This window comes from Moschus berezovskii, chromosome 6, assembly GCF_049115385.1.
Source record: "Moschus berezovskii isolate FMDL1 chromosome 6, NW_MosBer_1.0, whole genome shotgun sequence".
NCBI lineage: Eukaryota > Metazoa > Chordata > Mammalia > Artiodactyla > Moschidae > Moschus > Moschus berezovskii.
The window spans coordinates 34,316,495-34,336,714 of NC_142465.1; the positions used below are offsets into that span (position 1 = coordinate 34,316,495).

Genomic DNA, 20,220 nt, shown 5'->3' on the forward strand with positions numbered 1-20,220 from the left:
AGTATTCTTGCCTGGGAAATCCCATGGACAAAGGAGCCTGGCAGGCTACAGACCATGCGGTTGCAAGAGTTGGACACAACTTAGTGGCTAAACCACCAATCCTCTAATTTCTTCATTAGCTGGAATACTTCTGTAGAGAGAAACTTGAACTTATTTTTGATTACCCTTGCTGCTGCTGCTGCCACTAAGTTGCTTCAGTCGTGTCCGACTCTGTGCGACCCCATAGACGGCAGCCCACCAGGCTCCCCTGTCCCTGGGATTCTCCAGGCAAGAACACTGGAGTGGGTCGCCATTTCCTTCTCCAATGCATGAAAGTGAAAAGGGAAAGTGAAGTCGCTTAAGTACAGTTCATACAGAAAAGAAAGGATAGAGGAACCTGGCGGGCTACAGTCCATGGGACTGCAGTCGGACACGACTAAGCACTTAGCAGCAGCAGCTAGCATCCACCAAAAGTGACCACTATTTTTAAAATATCATCATGGACTTATGAGTTTGAAAAATTTGATTTCAACCCTCTGCTCTTATAATTCTTATTGATGCTCAAATTATCCCATCTTTGGCCAGGAGAAGCCTCTTTAGCCCGAGTCCTTCTGAATGATACTACAGTAGTCATCTTTGATAGTTCCTTTGCTTTCTGGCATAACATTATGTTCCAGGTTGATTTTGTACATTTCCTGGGCCGACCTCTAAGCACCATCTTTCCAAGGAGCTCTGCTTCCTTTTACTGACACGAGAGACCACATCTGGGCGTTAGTGTAATACTTGCCTTTCAACTAGCTCCTTCCCTATTCTACTCTGTAGCCACCCGAAATGTGAGGATACAGATTCAAAACCGACCACTCCCTCCCTCAACGCTCTTCAGTGCTCTCAGCTGCCCTCAGGACAAGGCCAGATCCTTAGCACCCAAAGGCAGGTCCTAAGTTAGTTCACTTCGTCATCCTCCTGGTCCTCTCAAAATTTACAACCCAGCCATTGCCGCTCCCAGTGCACCCCACGCTGAATCACACTCCTGTGCATTTTCTCATACTAATCTCTTGACCTGAAAAGGCCCATTCCCAGCACCGCCCATCTTAACCTCTAACTCGATCTTCGCGATCTCACCTTTGCTCACATAACATCTCCTACACACTTTTCCCTGAATCAGGGCACAGGGCTCTCTCTCGTGTCCCATGGCCCTGCATTTCCACATAAAAACTTCATGTCTGCATGTGGCTTCCTGCGCTGCTCCACTGTGGAGACAGAATAGCAGGAAGTGCCTTATCCATCTTTACCCCCAGCATGGAGCCTCTCACCTGGTGCCAAGTGGACGCCCCGTCTGATTCCCTGCCTGGTCAGGAGACTGCTCTCCCAACAGACATTTTTCCACTTCTGACATCCACCAAGACCTTCCCCACTCTAATTCAGCCTGCAGGCCTGTTAGGCCTGGAATGAGTAGCTATGTCACCTCTTCAAAATTTAACTTGAGACTGGTGGGCAGGTTGGGAGACTAAAAGGGAGCCCACTCACTGCTCTGCTCTGGTTACAAAGATTGGGGGTGGGGAACTATTCCTTGAAGCCCCTCCCATTGCCTGCTCCACCTCAGGGGGAGCCTCAGCCAGGAGTCAGACTGCTCAACAGAAAGCTGTTGAGCAGAGGGCAAGCGAGCCAAAATGGAGCAACTGGAATGCACATTTTGGTTTTTACTGGCATACATAAACACTATGAAGACAGGGATTTTTATATTTTCAATGATTTCTAGCATCAGGAACAGAGCCTGGCCCAGTGGGTGGCCATGAATATCTGCATAATGAGTGGGTTGTGATGCTTCTTCCATTACATGCTGTGTGTGCTTACTTGCATCTGACTCCGGAACGCCACGCACTGCCGTCCGCCAGGCTCCTGTCCATGGGGATTCTCCAGGCAAGAATACTGGAGTGGGTTGCCACGCCCTCCTCCAGCGGATCTTCCCACCCCAGGGATCGAATCCAGGTCTCCCGTGTTGCAGGTGGATTCTTCACCGCCTGAGCCAGCAGGGAAACCCCTTTTCCATTATGCATCCTCAAACTTCAAAGCTTGGCTGTATACTGGAACCAGCTATACATGCTTCTGCCATGAACTCCCTACAATAAAGACGGTGGAAGAGGACCAGAAAAAGGCCTGGGCTGTGTATGGAACAGAGAATATTCCCAACATTTGAGGCAAGCTGGGTCTACAAGAACAGGAGGCCTAAGTGGGGGTCTCTCTGTTTCTATTGATACCTAGAGCAGAAACTTAATCGTGTCCCACTCCCAGCCCCAAGAACAAGAAGTCAACAGCACCTCAAACTCAGCCGTAGCCTTGAATTCCACACACACACACACCAGGAAAGGTTAAGGAATTTTATTTTTTACAAATTAAGACTATGTAGATTTCATTTATTTCTGAATCAAAAACACCTTTGTCTTCACAGTATGAGTTAGAGAATGCAGCCTGAGCTGAAAACCAAGAAACTAGAAAAGAAAGTGATAACTACAGTGATTACTGTATTAAAAACCTGTTAGGCATTTTCTTTAAAAGTAGTTTTTTATGTCTTGTCATTCTTGGCACTGTTTCTAAAGAAAAACTCCTTTAATTCCAAGCAAAAAAGCACAAGAGGTGGAGTTCGGCTTCAGGAGATGTAACTCAGATTCTCAGGCCTAGCAGAGAATCAACAAATTTATGGAGAGTTGCTAGTGGGGGGTTGATAGGAAGGAAATCCCTTCTGGTAAATTCTCAAGTGATAGGCTGGGGATAGCAACTCAATCAGAGAGCAGCATCCTCTGCAGAAGCAAGCCATTCTTCCGGGTGGCATGCCACTCCAGGAACCACACGGCCTGCCAACACAACTGTCTCATGGGGTACGGTGATGTGGTACGCTGCGAGCCAGCAGCCACTGGGTCAAACTGTATACTGGTTGTGAACAAGGAAAGCCAAAAACGGTGTCCTACGAGCAATGAGTTTTCAGTGGCTCCAGCCCTCCTTAGGCCGAAGTTCTGTAAACAGCCAGAGCCACAGCCAAGGCTGCCTGCCCTCCTGTGCCAGCTGACTGCGGCAGCTCACGGGGAGGAGCTGGCAACCCCAGTTAGTACTGCCCCCCACACTTGCAAACAGAAAGCTGCAAGAAATCAGAGGTTTGGTCGCCCGGCCCCTGCCTAAAGGCAGCTGCAGATGTCTAGAAACCGGTGAACAGACCAAAACCTAAAAGTGCATGTGTAAAACGGACATTTATCTGCCCCAAATCTCTGGCCTGATACTACTTACTAGTGCTCAGGTGGGATAAGACAAAAATGCACCTAAGGACTGTTCTGAATGCTGCCTCCTGAGTCATCACAGCGGGTTCCCCTGGTCTGAACAAAGATGCAGTTAGTGGAGATTTTGCTCTCTCCTGGTTCAAGCGGGTCCTTATCTGGGTTTGTCTGGCAGGATTAGTTACAATCACCCTAGAGGCTCAACCATGCCCCTTCCTTATCCTTCCTCTCCTGGGATCCTTAATCATAGTCACCTAAGAGGCCACTCAGTAATTAAGATAGTGATCAAAAAAAAAAAAACTGGGACAGTTTGGGAATTTTCCGTATCTTGCCATATATAATCAGCCTTTCATAAATGCCTGACAAGAATTTCCCTTTGTACTGAAATCCTCCCACCCCATGGATGGAAAGCAGGCAGATTCCCTGAGGATCAGATAAGGGACTGGGAAGGGAACACACACAAATCCACATTCCTTTTGTGACAGCAAGGCAGAAAGGTGTGTTTGCCAGACCAGCGGTGACTTGGGCAGCTCAGAGGAAGCTCAGCATCCACCAGAAGAGGCTTTTCGTTTTCCTTGTAGGGGCTGACAGCTCAGACATGATGAGCCCAAGTAACAATGGGACCAGCAGTCTTTCCAGTGGAAAACACGCTGCCCAGTCCCACAGGAACTGTGCACAACCAAACAACGCTGAGGGAGGAAGGGCCGCGGCGTCTTTACCGAACAGTCCGGGTCCACTTGGTGAAGCTCGGCCGGAGAGCAGACTCTCGGAGTTCGCCTCTGCTGCAGACCCCGCTCCTTATCACGACGGGCTGGCTGCTCGAGCAGAGGAAGGGGCTAGGGGAGGGGCTGACAGAAAACGGGGGCAGGGAAAAACCCCAGGAATACGAAGCCAAACTCCAAACTATATTCTGCTAATCAGTTTTTTGGATCAAAAAATTCAAAATAGAGAAAACCACAAAGTACAAAAGCTTTTCTGATGCTTTTCATTATCACAGAACACGCCACCTGTAATGTGTGCAAAGAGGAAATGAGGGCGGAGGGAAAGGAAGTCAAACCGGGGAAGGCTGGAAGGTTGCTTCACTTCTTCTTCTTCTTATCCTAGAAATGGAGGAAAATGACCCAATTAACTTCTGGTGTTGACAGTTAAGCTAAAACTCTGAGTGAGCCAACAGCTGACCACCTTTGATTAGGTACAGTAAGACGGAAGGAGAGAAGCTACTTTGGTGTAAGAGGAGCTAAAGCTTAACCGTCTTCCACCGGCGGTCCCCCGAACTGCCAGACTTAACAAGAAAAAAGGCTACGCACTTGCTCCTGCTTCTACCCCACATGAAGCAAGGTGCGCTGCCTGACCACTCCTGGCTACTCACAACCGTGACAGCTCAGATCCCAACCACCAAAAGCTGCAGACTGGCAGTCTATCCTAAAAGAACTAAATGAGAGGCCAAGACCAACTTTCCATTAGGCCTCAGACGGAAACATAAATCCTGGGCATAAGCCAACATTCAAAATAATCCAGTCCAGCCAAACTCTTCACTGCACTGGGGTGGAAGCCCAGTGTATAATTACAAGAAAGAAAGACGAATTATTTGGACTGAAACTGGGATAGCTGTTCCGTGCTCAGCCCGTTCGTGGCATAGACGAGACAGGACCACAGATCCCATCCAGTCACCAGCACCTACCACTACCGCACTGTCACCTATTCCATTTTAAGTTCTGTAAAGAAAGGCTTGTGCTTTCAGCTATTCCCCCACTACTGGAGTGGACAATGTTTGCCCCTCACTAACCCCACACAGAATACCTCTCTTGGAAAAAAAAAAAAATTAGACCAACAAATGGGTAAAACTAGCCTATTTTTGAAATAAAGATTAAAAAAAGCTGGCTGTCAATATTATCCAAATCCTCTAGGATATGTCTTTTTGAGTCAAAGCTATCTTTACAGCCTTTAAATTCTTCATATATAGAAACTGTTTCTTGCTGCCACTGAAGCTTTTTTCCTTCTGATACTAATCTTGAGGAGACATTTTCTTAAAAAAAAAAACAGAATTGTCTTTACTTGTTCCTTTTTATCCAACAACTAAAGACTTCTAGTTTAACTCATATTCAGTGGCCTGCCTTACAAGTACCCTGGACCCACACACATTGTGAGCAAGTTCTCAGGTTTGAAGGACACACAGATGCTGAGCTCAGGAGCCAGTCTTTCCTCTTTGGGTGGTGCTAACCTTCTCATTCATAGCCAGGATCATCATAAGCTTTCTGAAGAGAGTTACGAAATCTAAGAAGAGGTCAACGCAGTGCCTGAAAGAGAAGAACCAGGTTATAAACTGCACTTTCCACTTGTCTTTATCCACAAGCCCACAAAGGTACAGGACATAAAAACCTCATCCCAACCCCAAGAGTCAACTTCACCAGCACCCTACCACCAACTAAGTAAAACTCTATTGTCTGAGACCCTCTTTAACTCTGTGAAGCCACGGAGCACAGAAAAAAGAAAATTTAGACTGTAGAGGCTTAAGTCTAAACCCCGACTACCTAGTTGAGACTATGAGAGGATTACATAAAAAAAAAAAAAATTACCTACATATCTTCTCATTGTTAATGGTTTACAGACTACAACAGTATAAAGAGTAAAACGTGGAAGATTCCTCTCCTTCTCATCTGCCTAGAGGTAACCACTATTCAAAGTAAGGATAATTAAATACCTATCAATAGTCCAACTTTTAAAAATCTGATGTCTTTCAGGAACTGAGAAAGACAATGCTTTCTGGTACACAGTTCCAAAACCCTGGATATTCCAACATGTACACCCCTGTAGGTTGGCCACGTAAGTCAGCCAGTGCCACCTGGTCCACTCTTATTCCTACCAATGCGCAAAGAATGGTGAGTCAGACAAAAGATCATCCCAGAGATTCAGGAAAGAGCCGTTGAAGAGTAGCCGCCTCCTCCATACTTATTAAAGACCATTTTCACACTCACCAGATATAATCTTTATCTCCATTTTCAGCCTTTTCAATAATGAGTTGAGTATCAAAAAGGACAAAGCCACACATGACCACCAGCCCCATATACAGGTTTGCCTGGCAAAAGAAGAATGAGACGTTACCATGTGGTAGACATTGTAGAGAGAAAGTCGTACCTCTCGCTGGTCCTTGGTCACTTCAAAGTACATCAAACACTAACCCTACAGACATCAACATTCATGGAAATTGAAGCCCACAGTGAAGACCATATTACCTTCCCAAGCACAATTTTGCTCTTATTTTTTTTAAGTCACTGAAAGAGCTTCAATCATTTTAACAAGAAGCCACTGCTGGACTAGTTTTAGAAAAATGACTTCTGAGCAAACCATCGTCTCCACTGCAATGCCCAACCCCTATTCAGTCTGTACTTTGACCTGCAGCAGAAGGCTCCACTCTGAAAGGGTGAGTGGGGAGGCTTCAAGAGCACTGCCCCATGAAGATACAGTTTTGGAGGATTCCTAGCCTATCCTGGTTTCAGGGAATTAAGCAAGAAAAAGAAACACCAGGTAAATGGGGACTGGAAAGTTATATGCAAATCTCACCTGGAAAAGCCAAACAGATCCGAAGAAAAGGTTCCCCAGGGAAGACAAGAGCATCAGGCTCATGGCCGACATCAAGATACCTAGAAGGGAAGACAAAAAGTCACCTTTTGAGAAAAGCTAACACAAAGTTCAGCAATCCCATTAAAGCCATTCTTTACTTTCCCCCAAAAACAAAGGCTTTCATTCTCAACCCAACAGTTACAAGTTGGAGGGAGGGAAAGGGTCCCAGGGAGAATTTCGGCTAAAGCAGAGATCCTCTTCCTGTTTTCCAGCCCATACATACCTCCTAGAAAGAGGTAGCTACGGCGCCTGGCATAGAGTGCACTCAGGGTGAAGCAGGTGAAGATCATTGCTGTGCCCATGAAGGCAGTGGGAAGGATGCTGTTAAAGGAAAAAACTGTTATATCAAGGGCTACAGGTATATAACCTTTGTTTAGAAGGTATCTTCATTAAGGTAGAAAGACCTAAGACACTACTAACATAGTTACCTGGGGTTGATGGCAATGCACAGGTCCAGAGCAGGGCCCAGGCCAACTCCTAGAAAACAAAAAGCCCCAGAACACAGCATAAACACTAATTCTTGAAGGATTAATCAATAGCATGGGCATGCCTACCACCCTAGAAAACAAAACAAGTGGACTCAGATAATTCAGTCCCCCTCCCTTCCATCCTCAACTGTTTTCCAGAGAACAGATATTTGACCGAGTTATTTATGGACAGAGCTGCAAAACCAAGTCCTATGCTGAAAATCACGGATGACCCAGGAGGAACAGAGATTAGGAGAAATGAAGCAGGCATTTCAAACGCTGTCAAGCTAAACTGTAAGGCTGAAAAACTGTGAAGAGCAGTGATGTGAGACTGTAATGTGGGCCAGATCGGGAACCAGAATAGAAGAAAAGGATAAAGAGCAAAGTGGTGAAAAGTGGCCATCAACCTGTAGTCATGCCGACTGACTCCCTGTGTATCAGCAAAGGCCAGACCAGTTCTGCAGGTGGACACTTGCCAACAGGAGGGAAACCTGTCCCAGCTCCAATACGTCCTCTACTCTGGCCATGCCCTCTCCTTCTGCGCATCCCACCTCTTAACACTTTCAAAAACCAGCTTTTCCTGATCTAAAAATCTAATCTCTAAATCCCTTGTTTTCTACGATTTCTTCAACACTGTACAGATTAGACACACTCAGAACAAGTTGTATTAACTCAAATGTTGCTCTGCAAGTATTTTTACTATGTAGCTTGAACTGTTTTCCTTAATGATTATTCTAGAAGAGCTGTGCTTGTACTTCTTTTCTTAAGAATCAGCACAGTGCCCTGTAGGATGAATCTCAACGTATGGCTTTAATGAACTGTCTGCAAGAGTCAGAACAGATGCTCCTATGAAAGTTGCCAGTGTTGAGTTCTTAATTAATTCAGTCAGATTCTCCGGCCGCTGTTTAGTCCCATGTCCATTGCTAACAAGTCAAGCTACCTAAGCTCTTAAACTTCATTCATTCAAGCACACAAATGCTTATTTTGGGATACAAAAGTAGAAGTCACAGTCATGAGTCACAAATAGCTTACCCTCTGGATGGGGTAGCAAGATGTACTTATATGAAATAAGAGTGTAATACAAGGCACAGTCAAATACAAGATAGGATAATACAGTGTGCCAGTTGGGGTTCATTAGAATACATACACATTTTGGGCCTTAGTCTAAAGAGATACTAAAATAGTGTCCCTCCCTCAAAATCAGAACCATCCCAAACATACCTGTAAGGAAAGCAAATCCAGCCAGAAGTCCCAGTCTTTTTTGCTCAGTTTCATGGCTGTGAGGTGTTGCCATCAGCCAAATCATCAACCCCAAAGAGCCCAAGGCAGAGAGCAGGCCAGCCTGTCAGATCGAGAGTCAATAATTAAATACTTGAAACTAGCAAATTTACCTTGCAGGAGACTTTTTTGGATTAAAATATTCACCTGAATTTCCTAATATTTGATCTTAACCTGGAGGCAGTGGAAAAGGCAGTGAAGGCAGAGGAGAAAAACCAAAAGCCTTGTGGGACAGGGTTAGGACCATGATGGATGCTGGAGGCAGTCCATCAACTATAACTACCCAAGTCAAATTATGAGTCTGGCCCAAGAAATAGAAAAGATGCATCAAAATGACAGGTGCTTAAAGAACATTCCAATCTGCAGAATAAGTAGGAATGACCTCTTTTTGATCCCTTTAAAACATACACACACAAATACACACACACAGAGAGAGAGAAGAACTGAATGACTGTGTACCCCCCAAAACTCATGTTTAAATCCCAATCCCCAATGTAATGGTATTTGGAGGTGGAGTCTTCAGAAAGTGATTAGGTCATAAGTGTGGAGTTTTTGTGAAGGGAGATTAATGATCTTATAAAAGATTCCAGAGAGCTCCTTTGACCCTTCTACTATGTGGGGACACAGATGGTGGCCATTTACACAGGAAGCAAGCTCTCACCACACAACAAATCTGCCAGTGCTTTGTTCATGGAATTCCCAAATTGTGAGAGATGTGTCTTATTTAAGCCATCCAATTTATGGTATTCGGTTATAGCAGCGTGAATGAATTGAGACAGAGTAAGAACGATGTTAAAGAGTTATTTTAGGGTGATGGGATTACAGGGTTTTATATTTCCTTCTTGTAACGAACCTGTTTTCTAAATTCTCTATGGTGAACATGCATTAGTTTAAGAAAAAAAAATTTTTAGGCAAATGGGAAAAGTAACAGGCAATAGAGACAGAAAAAAATCACTAAAGATGTATGCAGACACTGGAGCTCCTTCCTTTTTTTAAGGGTAGAGTCGATCCTCAGTGTTCACAGTAGTTATGTTCTACAGTCACTGTGAGCAGTGAACCAGTGACACCCAACAAAGGGTCCCGGAGGAAATATAGGTTTAAGTTCTTTCGAGCGTCTTGTCAACATTTTTATCAACTGATCTAAATAAAATATAAAACCTTACTGAATGTGTGTTTTCTGGTTAAAGACACTTGGGTGTGTAGTAGTGACTCGCACTGTAATTCATGCCTGAACAAAGTTTATCTAACACACGTATTTTCTCTAGAAGGCACATCACAGTATTACATTGAGCAATACCAGACATTTGAGCATTATGCTTGGGGCCATTTTAAACATCAAAATCACCAACAAAAATGATAAAAATGCAAAAAAATGTGGCACTAAATAGACTATGAAAAGGACACTTGTTGACAGTATGAGAGCTTGAAAGAAGGCAGTGTTGCTTTATTCAACCTCAGCTAGAACATGGTGCAGTAGACAACTCGAATTTTTTGCCACTCTGTATGGCTGCAAAAGCCCACAAAAGCACCACAAGGGCTTCTGATTCTAGAATTTACAAATGAATCTTGGCAAATCCACAAATGAGGATGACTGTGTCTCACTTTAAAAAGCCAACACGACCAGAAACCAAAAGGACCACTGTTGTCTAAAAAGTACAATATTTTGGTCTAAACTCGAAGGATCAAAACTCTATCTTTGAGTGTCCAAAGTAATTTTTCACACAGCTTCTGCCAGGAGATGCCTGAGTATAGGGGTGTCTGAGCATGCCACTCCCCAGCTGTGCAAATGCCAACACAAGTACGTCTCCACATTCACACTAAAAGGGACAACTCTAAAAGGGGCCAGTGTTGGTTAGTGAGCCTCAAACTTTCTGGTTATTCCTCAACTATTCCTTTTATTGCTGCTAGCCAAACTCAAACTCTCCCTCAAAGGAAAATGAGTTGTATCATAGAATAAAATGGACTAAGTCCTTAAAGGTCTCAACCCTGTCTCTCCTGGAAATTAAACATACAATCAGTGTTTTGTATCCAAGTACTCCACAGTCATTCAGGCAAAAGAGGAATGGAAGAACAGATAAAAAGGTTACTGTGCAAAGTCACCCCAGCATGCACGTCAAGTCTCTACTCAGTGGGTGGGGGCTTCGTACGTCAGCAGCTCAGCATTCAGTGTCAGGGTCAAGACATCCTGTTTTCAGTATCTAGAGTGGGCATAACTGCCAGAAAAAGTAAATGGCTCTGCATGTCCTGATTTATGACTGGTTTTGGCTGGGCTTCCCTGATATCTCAGTTAGTAAGACCCTTATTCGATTCCTGGGTTGGGAAGATCTGCTGGAGAAGAGATAGGCTACCCAATCCAGTATTCTTGGGCTTCCCTTGTGGCTCAGCTGGTAAAGAATCCACCTGCAATACGGGAGACCTGGGTTCGATCCCTGGGTTGGGAAGATCCCCTGCAGAAGAGAAAGGTTACCCACTCCAGTATTCTGGCCTGGAGAAAGTCACAAAGCATCGGACATGACTGAACGACTTTCACTTGGCTGGGTGGAGATCCTCAACTACTGAAAAAGACTAAGGAGAGACACAGGCTTGTACCACCCTGCTGAGCTAGTTTCTTCCTAATGCAATTTATGCCACAGCAACTAGAGGAGAAAACTGCTCTTACCTGAATGAAATGGGTGACCACATGGACATAGGCCCCCGCAGCCGCCACAAACATACAGAGGGCAAAACTGGCATAAACCTTCTTCAGGTGCTGCTGTGTCGAGGGGGTTCTAGGAAAGAAGGTTAATAATGGCCATCACTCCAGGACCACTCTATTCTCTAAGCTAAGGATAATTTTCCTTCTTCTCAGGCAATATATGAACGTTTTAATACAATAAAGAAAGAACAGAAAATCTTAAATTCTGAGGAAGACTCCACAGCCCAGAATTAACAATCAGTACCCAAACTATAATAACTAACTGGCTTTCCAGTGACCACACAGCAGCCCTCAAGAGTTTGGATGCTTTTATCAGATCCTCTGGACTCTAGCAAAGTTAATATGTTAGTTCATACATGCCAGAAGTTAATACACCAGGAAAAGGAAAAGAAAAAAGACATAAAAGGAAATGTAGAAGGAAGCACAGTCAAGGTCAAAGCACTTACATGTGGGAAAATTTAAAGAGTGCATCAAAGTTGATCTTCCGATCAAATATATTCATGATGCCAGTGTCTGTGGGACACAGCCTCCACTCTGTGGAATCAAGGATATAAGAAAAGTTATCTGAAAGATATACGGAGGGACACACAAAATAACAAACAACTTTCTTTTAATTTTTTAAAAATTTATTTACTTTTTACTGAAGGATAATTGCTTTACAGAATTTTATTGTTTTCTGTCAAACCTCAGCATGAATCAGCCATAGGTATTTGTTATGAACAGCAACATACGAGTTTGGAAAAATGAAAGTTATCTGAAAATCCCACTGCCCTAACACCACCATTTTCATTTTTACATATTTCCTTCTAGAATACATTCGCAATCATATGCAACCAATTTAAAGGGGACAAACTCATCTTCTGCCCCAACTGTTTGATTACCAGCAATTGATTTCCATTTTTTCAGCAGGTAACTTGCCCCTTTAAAAGACATTTTGTTTCTTTGAGAAACAAAGAAGGAAACTTTTTTAAAGTTACAATCCCCAAACTGACTCCCTGAGGAATCCTGGGCCATCCTTAAGAGTTCACAGCCACTGCTACCATTTGTTTCCTGAGGTTCTCTCTCACAAATGAAAACAACTACAATGGCTGGCTGGCTTCCTCTGATTTCCTCTTTACTTTCTCACCAGCATCCCTACTCACCTCAACAGCACTGTCAGTTTTGTTCTTAAGGATGGATACAGTGAGAAGCTGCAGAATCTACTAAAGCCATTCCCCTCACCTAGTCTAAGTCACGGGACTCTGGCCCTCTTGATCGAGATGGTGCAATGATTGCAGGCTGTTGCACGGCCAACCACAGCCTTCCATAACCATGATGAATACGCCCTCTAGAGAACACATTTACAGGATGGCAGAATACAGCATCTGGAAAGTGTCTTTGTTTAAAGCTTCCATTAAGTGCCCTAATGACATCCCTAGACAGAACTTGCAACAGCACTGAAGCAACCTTCAGAGCCAAGTTTCTCGTACTCACAACAAAGCTAGAGTGCCTCTTGCTTCCAATTTCAAGAGTTAAAGGTGGGGGTGGGGAGGGGGGTTAAATCCTCAAATACCCTGGAGGTTGTTAATCAGAAAGGGGCAACATTCTGTAACCAGACCCCACTGAGTGGAAATTGTGGGAGGGGTGAATGGCAGTTTGCTCTTTGGCATTTCCCAGGGGGTACTGACTCTCTCTCTTCAAACTGCTGATGGAAAAACCAAAGTCATCAAAAGTTGTTAAGATAGGGAAGGAGGTGTCAAATAAGAATTTCTCCATAATTTAGTGTCTTGTGATTTAAAATCATTAAAAAATTAATTAAATAAAACTAGTTTTCCACCGTTACCATCAACTCTAAGCTTTTTAAAATCTATCAACTCTAAAATTTAAGTGGAATATGTAATTATCAAATTTTCCAGATGCAAAGGTAAACAGCAATTGTAGTAGCAACTTTATAGGGAAAATGCAATAAAGTAAACATTTAATAAATATGACAAGGCGTATATGACAACTTCAGAACTGTTAAAATCAGAGGAAAAAAGTTAGGACTTAGAATTAAGGAAACATATGACAGTTTCCTCTCGGTCTGTTCCAAATAAGACAGACACTAACATACAGACAAACCCACTCCAGTGTTCTTGCCTGGAGAATCCCAGGGACGGTGGATCTTGGTGGGCTGCCGTCTATGGGGTTGCACAGAGTCGGACACGACTGAAGCGACTTAGCAGCAGCAGCAACATACAGACAAGTAATGAGTTAAAACTGTTCTTACAAGTTTTGCCAGACAGACTAAATGCACCAGTTTTCAATCTTAGTCTTAACTACCCGTGCTCAGAAGTGTAGAGAAAAGATACCTACACATTCAATGGTTCCTGTGCAAGCTCAGCTGAACAAGATTAAATTGCATTCATAACTCAAAAATAGCAGCTCCCATACCAAAAGTATTTTCAGCCCCAGGAACAGTCAGTTCTCAGCCCAGCTTGAAGTATTCAAAACTATTAACCAAGTAACTCAGTTAACATTTCAGAGGGCCCCCACAGTTAAGTGAAAATCTTTGTTTAAAGATTTGTTTTTAAAAAAGTATAAAGAATTCCCTGGAAGTCTGGTGGGACGCCATGCTTTCACTGCCAAGGGCCCAGGTTCAGGCCCTGGTCAGGAAACTAGGATCCTGCAGGCTGAGTGGCTCGATCAAAATAGATAAATAAATGACATGTAAAAGCACATTAAAGTGATAATTTTTATCTTACGTGTATTTTACCAAAATAAAGGAGAAAAGTATACTGCAAGTATCTAAAAATGTACTCAATAAAGGATTTCCCCTAACATACATTGAAACCCATTACAGAATGGATACCAGCATTGGTTTGTCTCACTCTGGACCCCAACTTGTACACAGTTCTACACTCCAATCTGAAACAGGAAGGTGGACAGTGCCTCTGAGAATCATGGGAAATTTGCCTGCACTGCATTTGTAAATGAGAAGTAAATGTTCAAGTGTTAATCATAACCAAATTTAATTTAGAGACTCATTTTATGCTTTCATCCTTAGAAAGGCAGAATAACAAAACTTGTCAAAATTGGTCATGGATACATTGCTAAAGCTTTATTGGAAGTGTCACTATCTGTGGTTTCCCAGGCCAGCCTCTCTGCCAAATGCACCCAAAAACATAGCACAGTTCTACCAAGAAAGAAAAACTTAAGTAAACACATTGTTTTGAGTCAGTATTCATGAGGTCTGCTTTAGTTTGAGGAAGGAAGGGCAGCAGGGGCAGGCAGAGGGAGACAGGAGTCAGATAGTCTTATCAATTAACACCTATGTCTTCTCACATACTGTTAAATCTCCTGTATTCTAAGAATCTTCCTTTACCTGTCCTAAAACATAATATTATCAACAGCCAAGCCTTAAATTAAAAAAAAAAAGTTCTCCTCAATCTTATTCTAACACCTATTAAGTACAATGCAAATGAAACATGGATAAGTGGCCAAAAGCTATGCAAAACTATCATGCATTTAGCAGTCATAAAAAAAAAAAAAATCCTTGCCTTTGAAACAGAAAAGCTTGCTGACTTCTGGAGCCAGCACAGAAGCTGCCTCAGTATATATAATTTAACAATATTAAACCAACAAGTCAAAGAAACATCCTCATACATTTATTTAAGCATCCCGTGTGTGAAGTACATGGTTCTTCATTCCTACTGTAGTAAACTCAACCATCTTGAATCCTGTTCCCACACATCCAAAAGGATCTGATTGATACTTAAGAAAAATCTCATGTGGTTTAAAAAAAAAAAGGGGAGGGGTGGAGCAGTAATTTTGTTAGCAGTTCTTCCTACTAAATAGCTTGTAGACTCTGTACAACCATGTCCCTGGAACAGCGGTTAACACGGCCAGCGGCCTCTGAACCCTGGCTACTTCCTTAGCTGTACGATGCAGCAAGTTTCTGGCACTTAACCTCACTGTGCTTCAGTTTCCTCTTTTGTAAAATAGTAACACTTAATAAGTGAAGAGGAACTAAAAAGCCTCTTGATGAAAGTGAAAGAGGAGTGAAAAGGTTGGCTTGAAGCTCAACATTCAGAAAACAAAGATCATGGCATCTGGTCCCATTACTTCGTGGGAAATAGATAGGGAAACAGTGGAAACAGTGTCAGATTTTATTCTTTTGGGCTCCAAAATCACTGTGGATGCTGACTGCAGCCAGAAAATTAAAAGACGCTTACTCCTTGGAAGGAAAGTTATGACCAACCTAGATAGCATATTAAAAAGCAGAGACATTACTTTGCCAACAAAGGTCTGTCTAGTCATGGCTATGGTTTTTCCCGTGGTCATGTACGGATGTGAGAGTTGGACTATGAAGAAAGCTGATCGCCGAAGAATTGATGCTTTTGAACTGTGGTGTTGGAGAAGACTCTTGAGAGTCCCTTGGACTGCAAGGAGATCCAACCAGTCCATTCTAAAGGAGATCAATCCTGGGTGTTCATTGGAAGGACTGATGCTAAAGCTGAAACTGCAATACTTTGGCCATCTCATGCGACGAGTTGACTCACTGGAAAAGACTCTGATGCTGGGAAAGGTTGGGGGCGGGAGGAGAAGGGGACGACAGAGAATGAGATGGCTGGATGGTATCACCGACTCTGTGGACATGAGTTTGAGTGAACTCCGGGAGTTGGTGATGGACAGGGAGGCCTGGCGTGCTGTGATTCATGGGGTCGCAAAGAGTCAGACACGACTGAGCGACTGAACACTTAATAGTCCCTACTTCACAGGAATGAGGACTAAGTGAAAGAATACAAATAAAGTGCTCAGAGTAGTGCTTCATACGTAAGACCAGCTCTCAATGCATGATTTCCCGTTTTTTTTTTTAATTTGTTTAGAATCATTTAACAGATGTTCCAAACACATCTTTCACAGGGCTACAGGTGGTGGCTTTCCCTTTTTAAAAGTCTAGTTTTAGAAGACATTTATCTTAGAAATAATTTATATACTCTGTATTTTACTTTAAAATATATATATATTATCCAATCACTAATGCACAGCTAGCTATATCCTGAAGGCTTAACAGTTAAACAATGAAAGAGTAAAAATTAAATGGGAGGAGGGGAGAGTCTAGGAAAATTACTGGAATTGAAAGGAACTTGGATTAAGCTTACTACCGATTAAAAGGTTTACTGGCATGTCTCTCTGCTTGGTACATTTACACTGTCTCTCCTGTCCCCCAGGACCACAAAAGTGTTTTGAGACAGCCTAATAACCACTTAGTGATCGTCTGATGTGGAAGAGAATTTGATGAAGTAAATGGTTATTTATTAGCTTGATGTTTTCCTTGTCATCCCTAGAAGGCAGGTCAGTTTGGTTTCAGGAAATCCAAGAAATTCTGTCTCGGCTACCGCTGAGCTTTGATTGTCCTAGATTTGGATTCCAGATGTCCCAGCCCATCCCTTAACTTGGACCAAAACTCCTGGATCAAGTAACACTGCATCTCTAGGAGGCTGCCTCAGAACCTAACAAGTAACTAGAGATGGAATGCCTATTGCCTTCAATAAATTATTTTTTTGCATCAAGCTGACACTACTAAATCTCCCTAACTATAAGCACAATTGTTTGACAGACACTACTGAATCATAAGAAGGTCTCAATGTCCTAAATACATAACCATCCTCCAGTATAAACCAGCAATCCCTCCCCAATAAAACCATCCAAGTGAGAGCAGGCACAGATTAGGACAAACGGCACACTCATTCAACCCTCATTCCTAAAGCTCTTTTTTCCCCCGAGTGTTTTGGATTCCAGTTAATTGCGCAGGAACTTTTCTCACACATTTCGCTGTAATCACTTTAAGAGCCTGCATCTGATTCACCTCACTATCCCCCCCCACACTTAAATCTCCAGAGTAAATCTAGATGCCACTATCTAATGAAGCGTTGCAACCACACATCAACATTTCCCAGCTGGCTCAGAGAGGAACTTACCTTAAAAGGTCATTCAAGTGGCCCTAAAAGCCAGTCTACAGTTTTTCTCTCCTTGGTTTGAATACTGTTTTTGAAAACAAAAATGTGTATGCATCTTATAAAAGCTACCCCATGCAATCTGGTTAGTAACCCTAGAAGAGAGCAAGATGGAGTAAAAGACATTTCTACCAAATTCTACACCCAAATCAAAGTAGCAAAGGAAAATTTAGCAAGATAGCGCATCAAGAGAATATTCAGTGTTTTCCCAGAGGAGACTAATACCCTTGGGTAGTTTATGAAATAAAGTGAAACTCTTCAGGCCAGCAACTGTACCTCCTGTAACAATACCACTGACTGCATTTATATAAAACTTCGCAACATTCAAAGCGTTTTATTATGCACATTATCCCCTTCGAATATCATACACATGAAGAAAGGATAAGAATGATTTCAGTTCAGTTGCTCAGTCGTGTCCGACTCTTTGCGACCCCATGAATCACAACACGCCAGGCCTCCCTGTCCATCACCAACTCCCGGAGTTCACTCAAACTTAGTACCTCTCTAAAGATTAAAAAGACAATTCAGAAAAGTAACATAATAGCATCATGAGCACTGGATATGAAGTTACAAGTCCTGCCGTATCCTACCACATAATTTTGGGGAAATCACTTTACCTAAAGTCATCTAGCCTTCCTCATCTGTGAGAGAATGATGATTAACACTTTCCCTATCAAACTCACTGAACGCCAATAAGAAAATCTCTGTGAAATTACTGTAAAGTGTTAAACACTACAGTGGACATTAAACAGACATTAGTGCTGATAAACATCAGAAAGTTAAACAGTAGAGCCAGGACAGGTTAGCGTAAACTCTAGTGCTCTTTATACTATTACACCCTACAGCAGAAAAGCAAGTTTTCCTTAAAGCAGTTTCAGCTGCCAGTCAAGAGAAATTGTAAAACTACTATGACAACAAACATATCCTGATTCCTCTTATACTTTTCTGTATTTTTCAGCATTTCTACAGTAAGTATGAACCATACACATATGTTAGGAAAAACCCTGGAAATGGCTGACCAAATATCTGGATTAATTTTAACTTTCCTATTCTTTATGAGAGTGAGACTTCAGTGGATCAACAGGGGGTAAGGGAGAGAAGGAAAGAAAGAGGGTACTAAGCCAGGTTTCCAAAACAAAATAATGGAAAAGGGAAACTCTGAATCCAAGTTACAGACTGCACTTCTCAAGGATTCAACCATTCTGACTCCACTGGAGGAAAATGGCAGAAAATCTAAATGTCAACATACTCTTGAAGCAAGGACAAAAAAAACATTAGACAAGGAAAAGAAAACACCGAAGAGAATAAGTCAAATAATTACAAAAAGGTGTTTGCAGAAGCCATAAGAAATGTGGTTATGAAACTTTTATCTTTCCTGAACTTAATTCTTAAACTACACATTCAACCAAAAGATAAACTTGAAATAAATAAGTAACTAAAAAAGCCCATTTGCCGTTAACCTTTAACCTTGAAATTTCTGTCTATGTTTCAGGCACAGTCAGCTCTTCTGCATGATTACACACTCACAATTGAACTATTGCTGGAACAGAGTCTCAAGTTCAGAAAGGTTTTTGTTGTTTGGTCAATGAAAGGCTGATGAGGCAGGCAACGCAACCTGGGCAGGCACCGGGCAGCAATTAATTCCTCACTTAATAAATACACAAAAATACCACAGCTCCAGCAAGTATAGGTCCAAGGGAAAAACAAAAACAAAACTGCCCGATGACGCCTTTTCTGAGCGAACTTTGAGAAAGACGCCCACAAGGCCCAGGACCAGCAAAGCCAAAGCCACCTCACCTGTCCAAAGGTAACCAATCAGATCAGAGCGGGGCTGCCCAGAGTGGCTGGCAAACCAGGCCTAGCCCTGGCCTCTCCTCACCTCCCGCCTCTGCTGTTAGCTTCCAAGTAACTAAGGTGCCTCGCGTGTCACAGAAGAGTGTGACATCACCCGCCCCGCCGTTGACAGGGCAGCCTGTCGGACCAGGTACTCCCGAGTCCAAGCCCCCGCCCCTCACCCACAGGCGGCCAAGCCAGAGGCCTCCCAGCAGGCCAGCGATCTGTCGGACGGGGTTGGGATGACCACAAACCCGTAAGGTTTCGCTTTCATTCTCCTCCGAAGGAAGAGGTTTGGGGGGGGACGGGGAAACGCGCCCCGAATTCAAGGAATCGGGGCTAGGTCTAGGCAGTTTACACTTGGGCGTAGGAGAAGGAGGGACGCGGCCTGGGCGGGGCAGGAAGGCCAAGAAGGGGGCCTTCGATAACATTTACGCGCAGAATCCCGCCTCGACGCAGCGCAAAGGCCCAGCAACCTCGCCCCCCGCCTCGCCCCTGCTACGGTACAGTTGCGCATGCGCAGTTGTAGTTCCCTCTCTTCCCTCTCCGCCTAGCTTTTCGGAGTCCAGCGGCCGAGCAAGGCCCAGTTCCCTCAGGATGCAGTCCGTTCGAAACGGTGACAACTTCCACTCTTTCTCAGGCAATAACTGCTAACCTTCTTTCCATTTCTGACTCCCAGCCTGCGCACTCCTAACTTCAGACATACCTTCTGACCGGCCTCTCAGGAGCCCTCACAGCTCTTCTAACACCGGATGTGCTTCTGACTCTCCCAGGGTCCGCTCCAGACTCTTTCCCTTGCGTCCCCGCCCCTCGAAGGAAGCCCCGCCTCCGCATTCGACCTAAGGCCAGTCCTCATTGGGCGTTGGTTGCACTTCTGACCTTCCATTGGTTGTACGTGCATAAACAACGACTACTTACTTCAGAGCTATTTGCTTAACTCCCTTGTCGATCAGGACTCTAGCCGCCAACCAGCGTCGTTGCAAAAGACCTCCACCTTCTTCCTGCATAGTAAGGAAGGGTCGCGGTCCAAAGTCGCCTCTGGTGGACAAAGGGAAGAGGGGCAGGCCCCACCCAAAACACTGGGCAACTAATGCATCCTGCAA

General features: G+C 43.6%; 1 protein-coding gene across 1 annotated transcript; it reads right to left on the minus strand.

Moving 5' to 3' along the window:
- Window positions 1–2,343: 2,343 nt before the first annotated feature.
- Window positions 2,344–19,929, minus strand: TMBIM6 (transmembrane BAX inhibitor motif containing 6). Its single transcript, XM_055395228.2, has 10 exons — window positions 19,824–19,929; window positions 11,753–11,840; window positions 11,271–11,379; window positions 8,555–8,675; window positions 7,295–7,343; window positions 7,090–7,187; window positions 6,807–6,886; window positions 6,221–6,321; window positions 5,467–5,542; window positions 2,344–4,345 (listed from the first exon to the last, which is right to left on the minus strand). The coding sequence occupies exons 2-10, from the start codon at window positions 11,806–11,808 to the stop codon at window positions 4,325–4,327; spliced, it is 711 nt and encodes a 236-aa protein (XP_055251203.1). The 5' UTR covers window positions 11,809–11,840; window positions 19,824–19,929; the 3' UTR covers window positions 2,344–4,324.
- Window positions 19,930–20,220: the final 291 nt, after the last annotated feature.